At 42.2% G+C, this 18448-nt stretch overlaps 2 gene segments (V, D, J or C); both read right to left on the bottom strand.

Annotated features, from left to right (window-relative positions):
- Window positions 1-369: 369 nt before the first annotated feature.
- Window positions 370-827, bottom strand: LOC136682461 (immunoglobulin heavy variable 2-70D-like). The segment is given in 2 exon segments: window positions 370-695; window positions 785-827. Coding segments are annotated over 2 exon segments (369 nt in total).
- Window positions 828-16238: 15411 nt separating this feature from the next.
- LOC136682460 (immunoglobulin heavy variable 3-23-like) lies at window positions 16239-16709 on the bottom strand. The segment is given in 2 exon segments: window positions 16239-16564; window positions 16667-16709. Coding segments are annotated over 2 exon segments (369 nt in total).
- Window positions 16710-18448: the final 1739 nt, after the last annotated feature.

Genomic DNA, 18448 nt, shown 5'->3' with positions numbered 1-18448 from the left:
ATCATCACAAGATTCAAGGAGCATGGGGGAAGTCTTTTTGTGTAAAATACAGATGAATTCCAGAATGTTCTCTAGAATACTTTAATTTCTGTACATTCAAACGCAAGTTAAGATTATACTGTGACAGTGGGAGTCTCACAGCACAGAATTCTCCACTTCGCTGGGATCAAGGTCTTATGAAGTGAACTTGAAGTGGAGTGTGGTGGAACATGTATTGGCTTCTGATTCATCAAACGTTGTGTGTGTGTGTGTGTGTGTGTGTATGTAATGTAATGTATTAGAGTCCACTTCTGTGAAGGCATGTTCACACTTCATCATGGTGTGGAGTGTAGGTGAGTAGTTATTGTACAGCACTGTGGCCTTTGTGTATCAGTGTGACTCTCGTGCGCAGTAATACACAGCTGTGTCTCCAGGCTCCAGATTCTTTCCTTGGAGAGTTACTGTGTTGCTGGACGTGTCTCGAGAGACGGTGAACTTGTTTTTCAGTGAATCTTTAGCAGCTATGCTCCCATCATATCTAATGCGGTTGATCCATTCTAAAGCTTTTCCTGCAGGTTGTCGGATCCAAGCTGTTGCATAATGACTGCTGCTGTCAGTGATAGAAGCTCCAGTAATTTTACAGTTGATGGTCAGAGTCTCTGCTGGTCTGATGACCACTGAGTCCGGCTGGATCATCTCAGTAGCACAGAACACACCTGTGGAGAGAGCAGAAGAAGAAAGATCTGAGTACGTTTGAAGCAGTGGATCAGACGAAGTGAAGTGGGGCTTGAGCTGAAAGACTCACGCGAGGCAGCGGTCAGCAGCAGCAGAGGAACTGAACACAACATGTTTGTGCTGTGTTTAGAGGATGGACTCTGCTGCAGAGAGACACACTGCTCTTATGAGGAGAGTCAGGGGTGATTTGCATATGAAGGAAAATGTCTGAATGACTGGAAATGAAACACATCAACAAAACATAGTTGGTCTGTCCCTGGGTTTTTCACAAAAACAACTGCAGAAAATAAACCCTTCATGCCGTATAAAGTTATAGGTGATTTCTGCCCTCTCGCGGATGAAATAAACACTGCATCCTCAATCACACAAAACAACACTGTACATACAGCATCAAATACACGCTTATCTGAGGTGTACTATGATCCTCATTTACAGAAACGACTCTGCAAAAGCCAGATGAGAGTAGGCATAAAGAAGTGCATGAAAAATTGTACGATTTGTTTTTTATTTTAATACAAAACACCACCGCTCACCTGTTATTTATTTAATGTCCAGTAAAAAGTGTTCAAGAAGGAACATGGGACCCATAAAAACCACATAACATATGGAGCCCCTAAAGGGACTGGGGGAAAAATTAAAAAAAACTATTGATTTTGCGTTCCCTTGCAAATACTTTTTGGGCTCCGTAGTACTGTGCTTGCTGTTGATTATGTGCTTGCTGTGCGTGTCAGGTGAACTATGGAGCAGCTCGTTGAATTTTACTTTGATCTTGGACTTAAATATAAAGACATAGCATCTCTTCTCAGCAGAAAACATGGATATGTTATTGGGGAGCGCCAACTGAAACGTTTGTTGCTGTGTTGTTAATTGCTATTAAATGAGGATGAGAGAATTTAAAGTGCAAGCGCATGGACAAAGGTTATGTGAACAGTACAGAGATACAGACAATGAACAGTTTTCAAACAGTGGGAGAGAATGGAGAATGAACACCTGAATAAATGTGTAGCTATTGGTAGTGTATTGGAGTAATGTGTGTATGTGTGTAAAAGTCAGTTCTGGCAGAAAATGGTATCCTGGTTTTACTGCAGCTTTAAAAAAACAGAATTCCCAGATAAAACGAAATGCATGGTGTAGCGATCGGCTTGCGAGCTCCACAGCCATGTCTGGAGTCAGTGCGCTGAGCCACGTCTCTGTAAAAATCAGTACGCAACATGCCCTGAGATCTCTGTGTGTTGCACCACTGCCTTACACCCTCCATCTTGTTATTGAATGACCGGATTTTTGCGAGAGACTTTGCTTGGTAGGGTTTTTCGTTAAGATTCTTAACTTGACCCCTATACCCCAATAAGAACAATAATAAAATAAAATCATCTGTCCACACTTTCCACCGAAAGCCATCCACTTTCTTTCACGAAGCCGCCTACGTCTCATACACCTGTTACTATGGAGATACATGGAGCTACAGCATTCTGAGTAGCACTACCGAATTTATATAAACTTGTTGTTCACAACTTCCTCTGATGTTAGGCAGTTCCTTACAGATGTATGAATGATCCGCACTGGCAACGAAGCTGTGTGTTAGTAGAGATAAATAAATACATATATATGTTTCAAGTGGCTGAATTTCCCTGGAAACTGCAGTGTCCTGATGTGTTGACAGAGCCACAAAGACAATTCATTCATTCATTATCTGTAACCGCTTATCCAATTCAGGGTCGCGGTGGGTCCAGAGCCTACCTGAAATCATTGGGCACAAGGCGGGAATACACCCTGAAGGGGGCACCAGTCCTTCACAGGGCAACACACACACACACACACATTCACTCACACACTCACACCTACGGAAACTTTTTAAGTCGCCAATCCACCTACCAACGTGTGTTTTTGGACTGTGGGAGGAAACTGGAGCACCAGGAGGAAACCCACGCAGACACAGGGAGAACACACCAACTCTTCACAGACAGTCACCCAGAGCGGGAATGGAACCCACAACCTCCAGGTCCCTGGAGCTGTGTGACTGCGACACCTACCTGCTGCACCACCGTGCCGCCCACAAAGACAATTGTGTATCATAAAACATTTGCAAAGGAGCGCAATGTATTTGTCAGGGAACGCAAAACGTGTTGCGAAGGAACGCAAAACTATTTGCGAGGGAACGCAAAATCGTCCTTTTTGATTTTCCTCCCAGTCCCTTTAGGGGCTCCGTACATAACATGTGTATCACCCAAACCTGTCACCAACATTGAGAGAGAGAGAGAGAGAGAGAGAGAGAGAGAGAGAGAGAGAGAGAGAGAGAGAGAGAGAGAGAGAGAGGGAGAGAGAGAGAGAGAGAGAGAGAGAGAGAGAAGAAAGTCCAACTCTAGTCTCACTTCTGGTCTGAGAAAAAACTCAGAAATGCAACAAGAAACCCTTCTAAAAGTGAAGTTAATTATATTGAATATTAAATCATTGTTTTTGTGAATTATTGTCATTTGTTCTGCTGTAATTGATGAAGTGTGTGTATTTTGAAATGAACAATATATCAACAATATATGGAGTTAGTTTTAGTAGCTGAAACATTGAAATGACAGTGTTATTAATTAAAGACACAGAAGTGGAAGGAACTACATCTCCTTCATCCTCCACACTGGAGGGGTTCTTGTACAGCGCTGTAAGCTCTTGTGTCAGTGTGGTTCTCAAGGACAGTAATACACCGCCGTGTCAGTGTCCTTCACACTCGTCATCTCCAGATACAGCTGGTCTTTACTGTTGTCTCTGGAGATGGTGAATCTTCCTTGAACAGATTGAGTGTAGTACTTGCTGCTGCTGTCACCTCTAATATTTGCGACCCATTCTAAGCCTTTTCCAGGAGCCTGTTTAATCCGGTGCATATAGTAATCATCAAAGTCCAGTCCAGATGCTGTACAGGTGAGTTTATGAGACCCTCCAGGAGAAATGACCGTTGCTTCAGACTGGATCAGCGTTTGACCCCAACACTCTAAAAGAAACAACACATCAATTAATAAAGCAACAGAACGTCCCTGTGTTTCTCACCGTCCAGTTACTTTACAGAACTAGAACATGTCAGTTGTTGTTTAGACCGCACCAAAACTTCATGATGTGTCGATACAAATGATACACAATGTCCTTGTATTGACTTTTTGTTCTGTCCACCAGTTCTTGGAGCGGACAACAATAACATCCAATAGAGAAGCAGCAGGATCTTACTTGTAGTGAGGGACATGAACAGAAAGCTCCAGAAGTAGCCAACTGTAGCTTTGTCATATTTTACCACCTTTGAAATGCCTCCAGATGCTGTGTCTTGGCCACAGTGGAGTGGGCAGTGGAGGATATAAACGTCTGAGCCTTTTTGGTCAGAGACAGTTAGTTTGGTGCCATTAATGGGCTCAGTATAAAAACTAACAGACCAGAGAGATAGCAAATGGTGAGGAAGTATGGTTCTGCATTTTACAATAAAGGTGTATTGGATTAAAAGTGTGAACATGGTCTTGAGAGGATTACACACAGTTGTGGATTTGTTTAGATCTGAGGCGAGAGTGGGGCTTGATTTTCTTTTCTCCCTCAAAGACAGAAGCTTTAAATATTCAGTATTGTTTGCAGGTAATTATTTGGGGATGTTAAGACTTCTGTGTAATATTCTGTGAAAATGTTTGGTTTCTGCTCTTTTTCTGCTGAACATCTTGTTCTTTTCTCACCGTTATTGACTGGAAAAATACACAGTAATGTCCACAATATCTGTTTTTGTTTTTGTACAGACGCTCTGCTGTTTTGAATGTGTGTGGATAGCGGACACAGTAATACACAGCTGTGTCCTGAAGCTCCATCCTCTGTCCCTGTAAAGTCACTGTGCTCCTGGTTGCATCTTTAGAAATACTGAACCTGCTTTTCAGAGAATCTTTTTGGTAAGCGTTCCCAGCACCCCAGATATAATTAATCCACTCCAGAGGTTTTCCTGCAGGCTGTCGAACCCAACCAGTCGCGTAGCTATTATCAGTAACTGAATATCCAGACACTTTACAGTTGAGGGTCAGAGAGTCTCCTGGCTTTATGACCACTGACTCGGGCTGCCCTAGATCAACATCACATTTCACACCTGCAGCAAAAGAAAGACAAAGGTTCATAGCCTTGTTCATCTCCAGCGTCAACAAACTGCTCAGTTCCAGCTGTACATATGGCTGCTGACCCATGACTGTGCAGCAATGCATGGCTCAAATCATATCATCAAGTTCGATGATGACACGACTGTGGTGGGTCTCATCAGTAAGAACGCCGAGTCAGCATACAGAGATGAGGTGCAGCGGCTAACTGACTGGTGTGAAGTCAACAACCAGTCTCTGAACGTGGACAAAACCAAATAAATTGCTGTAGACTTCAGAAAAACAAGGGGTGAGCACTCGCCGCTGAACATCAACAACTCTGCTGTGGAGATTGTCAAGAATACCAAATTCCTTGGTGTTCACCTAGCGGATGATCTCACCTGGTCCACCAACACCAGTAACATCAGAAAGAAAGCCCAGCAACACCTCTACTTCCTGCTAAGGCTGAAGAAGGTTCATCTCCCACCTCCTATCCTCACCACTTTTTACAGAGGAGTCATCGAGAGCATCATGACCAGCTGCATCACTGTCTGGTTTGGGAACTGCACTGTGGCAGATCGCAAGTCCCTCCAGCGGATTGTGAGGACAGCTGAGAAGATTTTCGGTGTGTCTCTTCCCTCCATCACAGACATCTACACCACTCACTGCACCCGCAAAGCACTCAGCATTGCAGGAGATCACACATACTCTTCACACACACTCTTCAACCTACTGCCGTCTGGAAAAAGGTATCGAAGCATTCAAGCCCTCACATCCAGACTCCGTAACAGCTTCTTCCCACATGCTATCAGTCTCCTGAACACCTAGAGACTGAGACTGGACTGAAGAAGCACACCCACACACCTTCACAAAGCACTGGTTTGTTGGACTGAAAATGATATACGGAAAACGAGTTTACACATATCCTGTTTACATCATGTTTACATCCAGTTACCGTTTACAGCACAAATACAATGTGTCGGTTGTATTTATGTACTTATGGTTTTGCACTGTCTTGTATTGTATGGATGTTGTTTTGTATTTTCTTAACCATGTCCTTTGCACTTTAATGTGTATGCACTGTTTTATGTTTGCACTAGCTTTGCACTAGTTGCACTTTAATGTTGTGCATTGTTTTATGTTTTATGTCCTTTGCACTTTAATGCGTCTGCATTGTTTTATGTTTGCACTAGTTGCACTTTAATGTTGTGTATTGTTTTATGTAGCACCTTGGTCCTGGAGGAACGCTATTTCGTTTCACTGTGTACTGTAAACACTGTATACTGCTGAAATGACAATAAACTTCTTGAAACTTGAACTTGAACTTAAACATAGTGATAAATTCTGTGGTGTATGATAGGGGTTTTCTGTATTCCAGTCCATAAAGACACTCACAGGTCACTGCTGTGGTCAGCATCAGCAGGAATGTGAAGAACATGGTGCTGTGTTGAAGACGCTGTCTCAGTCTCCAGTGCAGTGGACAGGAGAAGCTGGTTTTCATACAGAAAGGACGGCGAGGTCACTTTTGCATAAAGCACAGAAAGACAGTGTAAGAATGACCTCATCAGTGCTGAGTTTCAGCTCTAAACCACTGTCGCTGTCATTTCCATTTTCACAATGTCACTCTGTCACATGGAGTTAGTGAGGTCAGGGCTGTTGTACTCAGCTGCCCTCTAGTGGTCAGGATGGACATCAAGAGGAATCACAAATACAGCACGTGCATGCCATATCAAAGTTGAGCTCGTCCAACAATTATTTGCACAACAAGGGCATCAATAAGGACTGCAGTGAGAGCTTCTGTTTCTCTGTGAAGTCTTTACAAAAAGAAACTTTGTAAAGCTCTAATGTGGTATAATCAGCACTGATACTAACAAACCCCTCTCTGGACAAAAACCTTTTATCTCCAAATGGTGACTGTACAGGAGAAAGAAGGAAGTTCAGTGTGATTTAATGGAAAGAGATTTTATTGCAAGAAATTTGAAGCATTTCTATTGATCCATTCATAGACCACTTAAGTGGTGCTTCATTCTGTAGCAGAGTCATGCCCATATTAGGACTTCCTTTCCTCCAATGTCATTTGTCAATGTTATCTCATTTGTAGCATGGACAGAGTGATGTTTACATTTTCACTTCATAATTCAGAACTGTGACATCACAAACACATCAGATATTGAACCAGTTTTAACAACAAGGTGTGATAGCGGTTGTTTCTAAGAAAAAAAAAATCTGTTAATGTCTCACACCTGAATATCACTGTGGAATAATCAGCACTATGTTCCTGAACTGTATGTATTTACTCAAAAGTATTTACACTGCATGATGGTTAGGAGTTTGTTTTCATCAATGAGGACATTCTGGTCCATGAGGGAACTGTAAATCATGTGTATGAGGTGTGTGTGGAGGTCTGGACTCTGTAAGTGAGGTATGTTTTTGTACAGTGCTGTAATGTTTTGTATCAGTGTGGTTCACGTGCGCAGTAATAAACCGCCGTGTCTTCAGTCTTCAGTTGGTTCATCTGCAGATACACCTGCATCTTACTGTTGTCTCTGGAGATGGTGAATCTTCCCTTAACAGACTCAGAGTAATATTTAGTGCTACCACTTGGAGCAGAAATAACTGAGATCCATTCTAAGCCTTTTCCAGGAGCATGTCTAATCCAGGATATAACTGCATCACCAACATCAATCCCAGAGAAGGTGCAGGTGAGTGTATGAGAGTTTCCAGGTTTAACATCTGGGTGAAATGAAAAAGAAGAAAACAGTGAGGAACCTGTCTCTAGAGACTTGGCTGTGGGTTTTTGTACGAAGTGTGCATTCGTTTGTGTCACTGTGAGCCTTTCGCGCAGTAATACACAGCTGTGTCAGCAGTGTCCAGACTCTGTCCTCGTAATGTTATTGTGTTGGTCCCAGTGTCTCTAGAGAAACTGAACTTGTTTTTTAGTTTATTGCTGTAAGCTGTGTCCCCACCACTGCTGATAAATCCAATCCACTCCAGAGCTTTTCCTGAAGGATGTCGGATCCAAGTTGTATCCCGGCTCGTAACTGAATACGAGACCTTGCAGTCGATGGACAGAACCTGGTCTGGACGGACCACGACAGAAGCAGGCTGGGTCAGATCTTCACAGTTGACACCTGTGGATCAGAAATACACAGACATACAAAGTGATTACGTTCATCATCTTGGACATGAACATAATCTCAGTTACACTATAGTGTTGAGTGTTGTTTACTGAGGAACTGACATGAAGCAGCTGCCAGCAGGAGCAGTAAAGATGTAGAGAACATGGTTGGTGTTGAAGTGTGAGTTGAAGCTGGAGCTGTGGGATCTTCTCTGTTCTCCACACTTTAATAGAGAGAGTCTGATCTCCTAAATACACAGAGGTCCAGTGGGAGGAAGCTGGTATTTGTTTATCTAGTGACCCGTGAGAGGACTCCAGTGGTGTATGTTGTGTGAGTGAAGGACGATCGCCCTCTAGTGTTTAACAGGTGGTACATAGTATAAACAACAGCCCACAGCCTGTGTCTTTGTTTACTGCTGTTTACTGTAATGTTCATTAATGATTTTGCATTATGCCGTGACACAGAACTTATACTGACACCAAGTGGCCTGGATGCATGACAGATTCTGTAGTAAGTCTGCTTTAAATTGGACACATGTATATACAGGGGACCTATTCTATGGAGAATAAACTGGTTCATTCAGGGAAATCAGAGTAATTTCATTCTTCATCTGATGTGATGATGGATTTCATGGAGAATTGTTTTGTTTTTTTAATGTCATTTATAATTAATTCAAGGTACATTTTGAAGGAGAATGACATCAATGTTGCCTCTATTAAAGGCTAATTTAGACTTTTATTTCTGACCAAGTCTGCTTTGTTCTTCACTTGCAGGGTTTGTGTAGAGCTGTCTGTATGAGTTCCACCACTGTGTGTCTCTAGCGCAGTAATACACTGCAGTGTCTTCAGCCTTCAGTTGAGTCATGTGCAGGTAGAAATTAGAGCTGTCCTTGGATGCAGTGAACCTGCCCTGAACTGACTGGGCTGAGCTTTTGCTACTGTCAGAATAATAGTAAATGATCCACTCAAGTTCTTTACCAGGAGCCTGACGAATCCAGTGCATGTAACTGCTACCCAAATTAATCCCACTGCAGGCACAGGTCAGTTTGTGGGATCCACCTGGAGACACTGTTACTGACTGTTCAGACTGTGTGAGGACGACCTGGGAGTGGACACCTGCCAATGGAAACAAAGCATAAAGGATGAATAGAAGAACAGAATGAAAACTCATCATCAATAAACAGAACTACTGACTTAACTCACAAGAGCTAAAGGCTAATACCAGCAGTAGAATCATAGCAGATATGATTTGTTATTAAACTAATGGGATCCTAATGGGTAACTGCTTCTGACCACTCAGACTGTGTGAGGACGACCTCAGAGCTGATACAGAGCAGACTTACATGGCACAGTCAGGAGCAGGAGGACAGATGTGAGGAACATGGTTCTGGTTGATGTCTGTCTCCAGACCCACCGTTTCAGCTGTTCCCTTTATGGACAGAACACATTCACTGAGACATTTGCATAAGAAGATGATGAGGTAAACAAAGTCAGCTGTGGCACTGAGTTTATTAGACTCTACAGAACCTGTTGGACCTTTCATTGTAATTACTTTAACCTCCCTGTTCCTCAGTAGCACTAGAGATGATTTAGTGTCTTTATGAGGGAGGAGTGTACGCTACTGGACTGTGAATAAAACACCAGTTACACTCAAGGCCTTGTAGAGTTCAGTGGAGCTGCTGAGACACTGGGGACTGTTAATATAAGACAGAAAAATGGAAGAAAGATTCAGTATTACTTTACTGTACTGACTACACTAACTGTATAACACTGAACTCCTGTACATTTATACTGAAGTATATATTAATCAGATCATTACCCAGCATTCCTCACAGTGTTTCCAGCCTGAAGCTGTTTGTTTTTGGATGTTGGAGATACACTAATAGTTATGGTAAGTGTGTGAGATGAATATATTCTAACTGTAATGATAATTCTGTGAGTTTTCTTTTCTGACATTTTCATCAGTAATTCACACTGAATTAACTTCTTATGATTTAACACTTTCATCTATTGTGTTTTTATAATTAATTAATGTTAGACTGGCTTTAAAAGGCTGTGGCTTATTGTTTAGTTGTCCTCCAGCTTGAATGAAAAGAAAGGGACAGAGTTATTGTACAGTGCTCTCACTCAGCTGTACCACTGTGTCTGTCTGGCGCAGTAATAAACAGCTGTGTCCTCCACCCTCAGAGCCTTGGCTTGTAAGAACTGTGCACTCGTGGAAAGGTCCTCACTCAGGACAAAATTATCTTTCATCGAATCTGCCATGTGGTCTGCTGTATTTGTTCCAGTGTTCATCCGTCCAATCCATTCCAGAGCTTTCCCTGGTCTCTGCCTTATCCAATGAATGTTGTAGCTCGTCATGCTATAACCACTTATTTTACAGGAGATCTTCACACTCTCCCCAGGTTTCTTCACCTCAGCAGAAGACTGGTCGAGAAGGATCTCAGCACTTACAGCATCTGAGGAAATCAATCAAGAAATCAATCAAGTTAAGAACAATCCAGAAGTTTCTGAACCATACTCTGAGTCAAACGTACCTTGTGTTAGCATCAGTACAACAACGCAGCACTGAGCAAAGCTTAGACCCATAACCATCATCTTTAATGGCTGAAAATGGACAGATCCACTTCTGATGGATGAAGTGATATCAGCATTAACCCAGTAACCAGCTGGTTTTTATCTGCAGCCCAGGATACAGATGCAGATTTACATAACACACATCTGTCCAATAGATTTAGTTGCATTGTCCTGCAGTAAGTGAATGATGATTGCCCCCTAGAGTTAAGTCTTGATATTCACATCTCAGTGTTTTAAAGCTGCTGTGCAGATTCACTGGGGTCCAGTCTCAGTGGAATACACCAGTTGTTCTACAGTAGTGAGCCAGGTCTGGAATAGTGCAGTGTTTCCAGATGTTTATATCACTGCATTGTCTTTGATGAGAAGGTCTGAACGGCACCCCCTTCAGGAACAGTTTCTACTCAAGTGAATGGCACAACCTTGTGGAGATTTACATATTAATCATAATGTATTTATTTGAAAGTAAATTAATGAAGGTAATTTAGTGTATAAGTTATTCATGCTTCAGCAACAGGAAAGTCATCGACCTGAGACTTGACTCCAAACTGGCTTGTTGCTGTTTGATACATGGGCTGTCAGTCAACAGCTGGTCATTACTATAGAATACACTGGGAGGGTCATGCTTTTTTTTCCAAAACTAAAGACATTGACCAAGAAAAGAGAAGGTGTAGCCATCATTTTAAGTCCTCTTAATGCTGTTCTGCCCTAGACTGAGCCATGGTCTGTGAAGGAACTGCTAGAACACTTGTAGGACATAGAGAGTAACTCAGTAGATTAAGAATTTAATTCCTGCCTCCCTTTTGGTGAGAGGATGAGACCAAAATAAATTTTTGCACATTTACAGAATCCCCAACTTCAGTCTAAAGTCCCTGTCCCTGACAGGCTTTGGGCTAATTACATTCTATTTTTTCTGTATTTCTAAAATACGGTAAAGAGAAAGTTATCAGACATATATGATCTAGTGTTGACATTGTGTGTGTGTGTGTGTGTGGACAGAGCAGTTTATTGTGTGAACTGGATGTTAGTCTTTGGGGATATAGTCAGTCGTATCCCTTTGTGAAGTTGGCTGTAGATGTCTATCAGGTCGTCTCTCTTTAGTGTTGGCAGAACTGTGTCCTGAATCTTATAAAATGATCAACACTACAGTCTCAGTCTTCAGAGTCTGTTGTTTTAGCAGCACTTTGACCATGACCCATGCTCTTTAACATCTGGGTGAAACGAAAAAGAAGAAAACAGTGAGGAACCTGTCTCTAGAGACTTGGCTGTGGGTTTTTGTACGAAGTGTGCATTCGTTTGTGTCACTGTGAGCCTTTCGCGCAGTAATACACAGCTGTGTCAGCAGTGTCCAGACTCTGTCCTCGTAATGTTATTGTGTTGGTCCCAGTGTCTCTAGAGAAACTGAAATTGTTTTTTAGTTTATTGCTGTAAGCTGTGCCCCCACCACTGCTGATATATCCAATCCACTCCAGAGCTTTTCCTGAAGGATGTCGGATCCAAGTTGTATCCCGGCTCGTAACTGAATACGAGACCTTGCAGTCGATGGACAGAACCTGGTCTGGACAGAAGCAGGCTGGGTCAGTTCTTCACAGTGGACACCTGTGGATCAGAAATACACAGAGATACAAAGTGATTACATTCATCATCTTGGACATGAACATAATCTCAGTTACACTATAGTGTTGAGTGTTGTTTACTGAGGAACTGACAGGAGCAAGCTGCCAGCAGGAGCAGTAAAGATGTATAGAACATGGTTGGTGTTGAAGTGTGAGTTGAAGCTGGAGCTGTGGGATCTTCTCTGTTCTCCACACTTTAATAGAGAGAGTCTGATCTCCTAAATACACAGAGGTCCAGTGGGAGGAAGCTGGTATTTGTTCATCTAGTGACCCGTGAGAGGACTCCAGTGGTGTATGTTGTGTGAGTGAAGGACGATCGCCCCCTAGTGTTTAACAGGTGGTACATAGTATGAACAACAGCCCACAGCCTGTGTCTTTGTTTACTGCTGTTTACTGTAATGTTCATTAATGATTTTGCATTATGCCGTGACACAGAACTTATACTGACACCAAGTGGCCTGGATGCATGACAGATTCTGTAGTAAGTCTGCTTTAAATTGGACACATGTATATACAGGGGACCTATTCTATGGAGAATAAACTGGTTCATTCAGGGAAAACAGCGTAATTTCATTCTTCATCTGATGTGATGATGGATTTCATGGAGAATTGTTTTGTTTTTTTAATGTCATTTATAATTAATTCAAGGTACATTTTGAAGGAGAATGACATCAATGTTGCCTCTATTAAAGGCTAATTTAGACTTTTATTTCTGACCAAGTCTGCTTTGTTCTTCACTTGCAGGGTTTGTGTACAGCTGTCTGTATGAGTTCCACCACTGTGTGTCTCTAGTGCAGTAATACACTGCAGTGTCTTCAGCCTTCAGTTGAGTCATGTGCAGGTAGAAATTAGAGCTGTCCTTGGACGCAGTAAACCTGCCCTGAACTGACTGGGCTGAGCTTTTGCTACTGTCAGAATAATAGTAAATGATCCACTCAAGTTCTTTACCAGGAGCCTGACGGATCCAGTGCATGTAACTGCTACCCAAATTAATCCCACTGCAGGCACAGGTCAGTTTGTGGGATCCACCTGGAGACACTGTTACTGACTGTTCAGACTGTGTGAGGACGACCTGGGAGTGGACACCTGCCAATGGAAACAAAGCATAAAGGATGAATAGAAGAACAGAATGAAAACTCATCATCAATAAACATAACTACTGACTTAACTCACAAGAGCTAAAGGCTAATACCAGCAGTAGAATCATAGCAGATATGATTTGTTATTAAACTAATGGGATCCTAATGGGTAACTGCTTCTGACCACTCAGACTGTGTGAGGACGACCTCAGAGCTGATACAGAGCAGACTTACATGGCACAGTCAGGAGCAGGAGGACAGATGTGAGGAACATGGTTCTGGTTGATGTCTGTCTCCAGACCCACCGTTTCAGCTGTTCCCTTTATGGACAGAACACATTCACTGAGACATTTGCATAAGAAGATGATGAGGTAAACAAAGTCAGCTGTGGCACTGAGTTTATTAGACTCTGAGCGCCCCCTACTGGAACAGAACTGAGACTGTGGCAGGACCCCACTGTTCTTTATCCATCACATACTGTGACCATTTCAAATACACAGGAGAATTACAGAAGTGACATCACTCTTAGCCTAATAATATTAACCCAGATATTAGTGATAATAAACAGAGCTGCATAGAGACATTTCAGAAGGGCCCCAGTTCATCCGAAACCCATTCAGAGCTGCTGAGGACAGGGTTCTGGGGTGGTCTAATCCACACTGACTGACAGTGTTTATGATTAGGAGTCTTGCCCATGGGCTGTTAAAGGTGTAGTCTGGCACGCATACCCAAGCAGGGAATCAAACCCCAGCCTTCCACTTGTACTGCGATGCTGTTATCCACTACGCTACAGAACCTGTTGGACCTTTCATTGTAATTACTTTAACCTCCCTGTTCCTCAGTAGCACTAGAGATGATTTAGTGTCTTTATGAGGGAGGAGTGTACGCTACTCGACTGTGAATAAAACACCAGTTACACTCAAGGCCTTGTAGAGTTCAGTGAAGCTGCTGAGACACTGGGGACTGTTAATATAAGACAGAAAAATGGAAGAAAGATTCAGTATTATTTTACTGTACTGACTACACTAACTGTATAACACTGACCTCCTGTACATTTATACTGAAGTATATATTAATCAGATCATTACCCAGCATTCCTCACAGTGTTTCCAGCGTGAAGCTGTTTGTTTTTGGATGTTGGAGATACACTAATAGTTATGGTAAGTGTGTGAGATGAATATATTCTAACTGTAATGATAATTCCGTGAGTTTTCTTTTCTGACATTTTCATCAGTAATTCACACTGAATTAACTTCTTATGATTTAACACTTTCATCTATTGTGTTTTTATAATTAATTAATGTTAGACTGGCTTTAAAAGGCAGTGGCTTATTGTTTAGTTGTCCTCCAGCTTGAATGAAAAGAAAGGGACAGAGTTATTGTACAGTGCTCTCACTCAGCTGTACCACTGTGGCTGTTTTTGCGCAGTAATAAACAGCCGTGTCCCCAGTCTCCAAGCTGATAATGTCTAAGAAAAGCACATTGCTGCTGGTGTCTCTGGATATTGTAAAGCGATTCTTAAAGGAAGAGCCAGAGTCTATAGATCCACCACCCCAGATGATCCCAATCCACTCCATGGCTTTTCCTGGAGGTTGTCTGATCCAAGCTGTGCCATAATCAGTGAGGGCATAGCCAGAGATTTGACAGGAAATCTTCACTGATTGTCCAGGAGACTTCACCTGATCAGGAGACGAGCTCAGACTGATGCCATGGATGCCTGAGAAGAGGAAAAACATCATTAAACTATTAGATTTATTATATTTTGTCTTTAACTGACACCTACAGCATCAAAACAATGACCAGTGTCCACTTACATGGTACAGAGACCAACAGGAACAGCAGAGTCCAGCTCATCTTTGCTCTGTGTCTGGGTGCTTGTGTCCAGGAGTTTTATACACTTTGTGGAAGTAGCTGGTTCACAGTGGTAATGGACTAGAAATTTACATACTTGCATATGATTAAGGAGGGACTTTTAAAATGATTCAACAACATCAGCTGGTAGCACTTCAGGTTTAGTCAACAATGTAGATTTGTCAGCACTAAATATGTGAAAAACACATACACTGGTGGTATCCTCAAAGGTACATTTTCAGTACATTTTAGTTAGGGAACATTATTCTATTATAATTTTAGGTTTTAAATTGTGCCGATGTCATACATCCTGTTTTATCACCATGAAATATAATATTATTTTATTTTACACAACTTTCTAATGAAAGCTTTCAAATATTCACCTCTCTTTCTGGAGAAGGGGATGTAATGTACCTTTAGGGAACACAACTGGACTTTAACACCACTGATGTACCTTTTTTAAAGGTACATTTACATTTGTTTGTACATTTAGTGACTAATAATATTCCTCTACACTTTTTTCTGCGAGTGTACCAGGGTCTCACTGCTTTTAGTCACTGATCAATAGTTAATAGATTGATAGATGTATCTGTCCTCATGATGTTATTTGGCTCCAGACTGAGCCATGGTCCATGAAGGAATGGCCAGAACCCTCATAAGAGGATGAATTAAAGAATAAATTCTCACATTCACTTTCCCTCCTGATGAAATGATGGCACCATAATTAATCTGAGCACATTTCCAGAATTCCCAAATTCCATCTGATTCTGTGTTTTCTTGAGATTTATTTTCCCAAGAAGGCTTGAGATCAATTGTTTATTGGTTACTTTATTTTTACAATATTTTATAAATCAGTAATATACGCTCTGGTGGTGTGTGTGTGTGTGTGTGTGTGTGTGTGTGTGTGTACAGAGCAGTGTATTTGGTGAACTGGACTTTGGCCTTTGGGGATATGGTCAGTCGTATCCCTTTGTGAAGTTGGCTGTAGGTGTCTATCAGGTCGTCTCTCTTTAGTGTTGGCAGAACTGTGTCCTGAATCTTATAAAATGATCAACACTACAGTCTCAGTCTTCAGGGTTTGTTGTTTTAGCCGCACTTTGCCCACGACCCACGTTGTTTAACGTTTGGGTGAAATGGAAAAGTACAAAACAGTGAGGAACTTGACTCTAGAGACTCAGCTGGTCGTTTTGGTTTTTGTAAGACGTGTGTGTTAGTTTGTGGCAGTGTGAGCATCTCTCTCTTTTGCACAGTAATACACAGCTGTGTCCCCAGTGTCCAGACTCTGTCCTTGTAATGTTATTGTGTTTGTCTTTGAGTCTCCAGACATACTGAACTTGCTTTTCAGTTTGTCATTGTAATATGTGTCCCCACCAATACGGATGCGTCCGATCCACTCCAGAGCTTTTCCTGAAAGCTGCCGGATCCAAGCTGTACCATAGCTAGTGACTGCATACGAGACCTTGCAGTCGATGGTCAGAGCCTGGTCTGGACGGACCACCACAGAAGCAGGCTGGGTCAGTTCTACACAGTGGACACCTGTGGATCAGAAATACACAGAAATACAAAGTGATTAGATTCATCATCTTGGACATGAACATGATCTCAATAGTGTTGAGTGTTGTTTACTGAGGAACTGACAGGAAGCAGCTGCCAGCAGGAGCAGTAGAGATGTAGAGAACATGGTTGGTGTTGAAGTGTGGGTTGAAGCTGGAGCTGTGGGATCTTCTCTGTTCTCCATACTTTAATAGAGAGAGTCTGATCTCCTAAATACAGAGGTCCAGTGGGAGGAAGCTGGTATTTGTTTATCTAGTGATCCATGAGAGGACTCCAGTGGTGTATATTGTGTGAGTGAAGTAAGATCGCCTCCTAGTGTTTAAGAGCAGGTACAGTGGGTACGGAAAGTATACAGACCCCTTTAAATTTCACTCTTTCATTGCAGCCATTTGCAAAAAAAAAAAATGTCAAAAAAGTTCTTTTTATTTCTCATTAATTTACACTCACCACCCAGTCACCCAGTCCTGACAGAAAAAAAAATAATTTTTACAAATTTATTAAAAATAAACAAACAAAAAAAAAAAACAACAAACTGAAATTTCACATGATCATAAGTATTCAGACCCTTTGCTCAGTATTGAGTAGAAACACCCTTTTGAGCTAGTACAGCCATGAGTCTTCTTGGGAATGAACAAGTTTTTCACACCTGGATTTTGGGATCCTCTGCCATTCTTCCTTGCAGATCCTCTCCAGTTCCGTCAGGTTGGATGGTGAACGTTGGTGGACAGCCATTTTGAGGTCTCTCCAGAGATGCTCAATTGGGTTTAGGTCAGGGCTCTGGTTGGGCCAGTCAAGAACGGTCACAGAGTTATTCCGAAGCCACTCCTTTGTTATTTTAGCTGTGTGCTTAGGGTCATTGTCTTGTTGGAAGGTGAACATTCGGCCCAGACTGAGGTCCAGAGCACTCTGGAAGAGGTTTTCATCTTTGGCCGCATTCATCATTCCTTCAATTGCAACCAGTCGTCCTGTCCCTGCAGCTGAAAAAAAAAACCCAATAGCATGATGCTGCCACCACCATGCTTCACTGTTAGGATTGTATTGGGTGCTGATGAGCTGTGCCCGGTTTTCTCCACACATACCGCTTAGAATTAACACCAAAAAATTCAATCTTTGTCTCATCAGATCAGAGAACCTTATTTCTCATAGTCTGGGGGTCCTTCATGTGTTTTTTGGCTACCTCTATGCAGGCTTTCATATGTCTTGCACTGAGGAGAGGCCCCGACTGATGGAGAGCTGCAGTGATAGTTGACTTTGTGGAACTTTCTCCCATCTCCCTACTGCATCTCTGAAGCTCAGCCAAAGTGATTTTTGGGTTCTACTTTACCTCTCTCACCAAGGCTCTTCTCCCACGATTGCTCAGTTTGGCAGGACAGCCAGGTCTAGGAAAAGTTCTGGTCGTCCCAAACTTCTTCCATTTAAGGATTATGGAGGCCACTGTGCTCTTCCCAGGAGCCTGTCTGACCCATCTCATCCAATAGCTAGTTAATGTGAATCCAGAGCCAGTACAGGTCAGTGTGTGAGACCCTCCAGGACTTATGACCACCGGCTCAGACTCGGTCAGTGTCTGACCACTCACACCTGCAGGAATAAGACGTATTAATAATTCACAGATCAGAAAATCCAGAATCATGTTCAATCGGTGCTCATTCTCCTCACCTATGAAACATGCAGAGATGAGAATAATGCCTTTGAGGACGCTTATGATTTCATACAAACTGATGACCACAGGATTAGATCACCACTTCCCTCTGACCCTGGGGTGCAGTGGATGTATTTGTATTCAAGAACACTTTCAATAAGCCCCTCCTTCACAGGCAAAAATATGCAAAAGCTCATACCAAAGAATTGTTTTGTGGATTTTCTAAA

The sequence above is a fragment of the Hoplias malabaricus genome, unplaced genomic scaffold (genome assembly GCF_029633855.1).
Source record: "Hoplias malabaricus isolate fHopMal1 unplaced genomic scaffold, fHopMal1.hap1 scaffold_411, whole genome shotgun sequence".
In the NCBI taxonomy this organism is placed as follows: Eukaryota; Metazoa; Chordata; class Actinopteri; order Characiformes; family Erythrinidae; genus Hoplias; species Hoplias malabaricus.
This window is presented reverse-complemented; position numbering and strand designations above follow the sequence as displayed.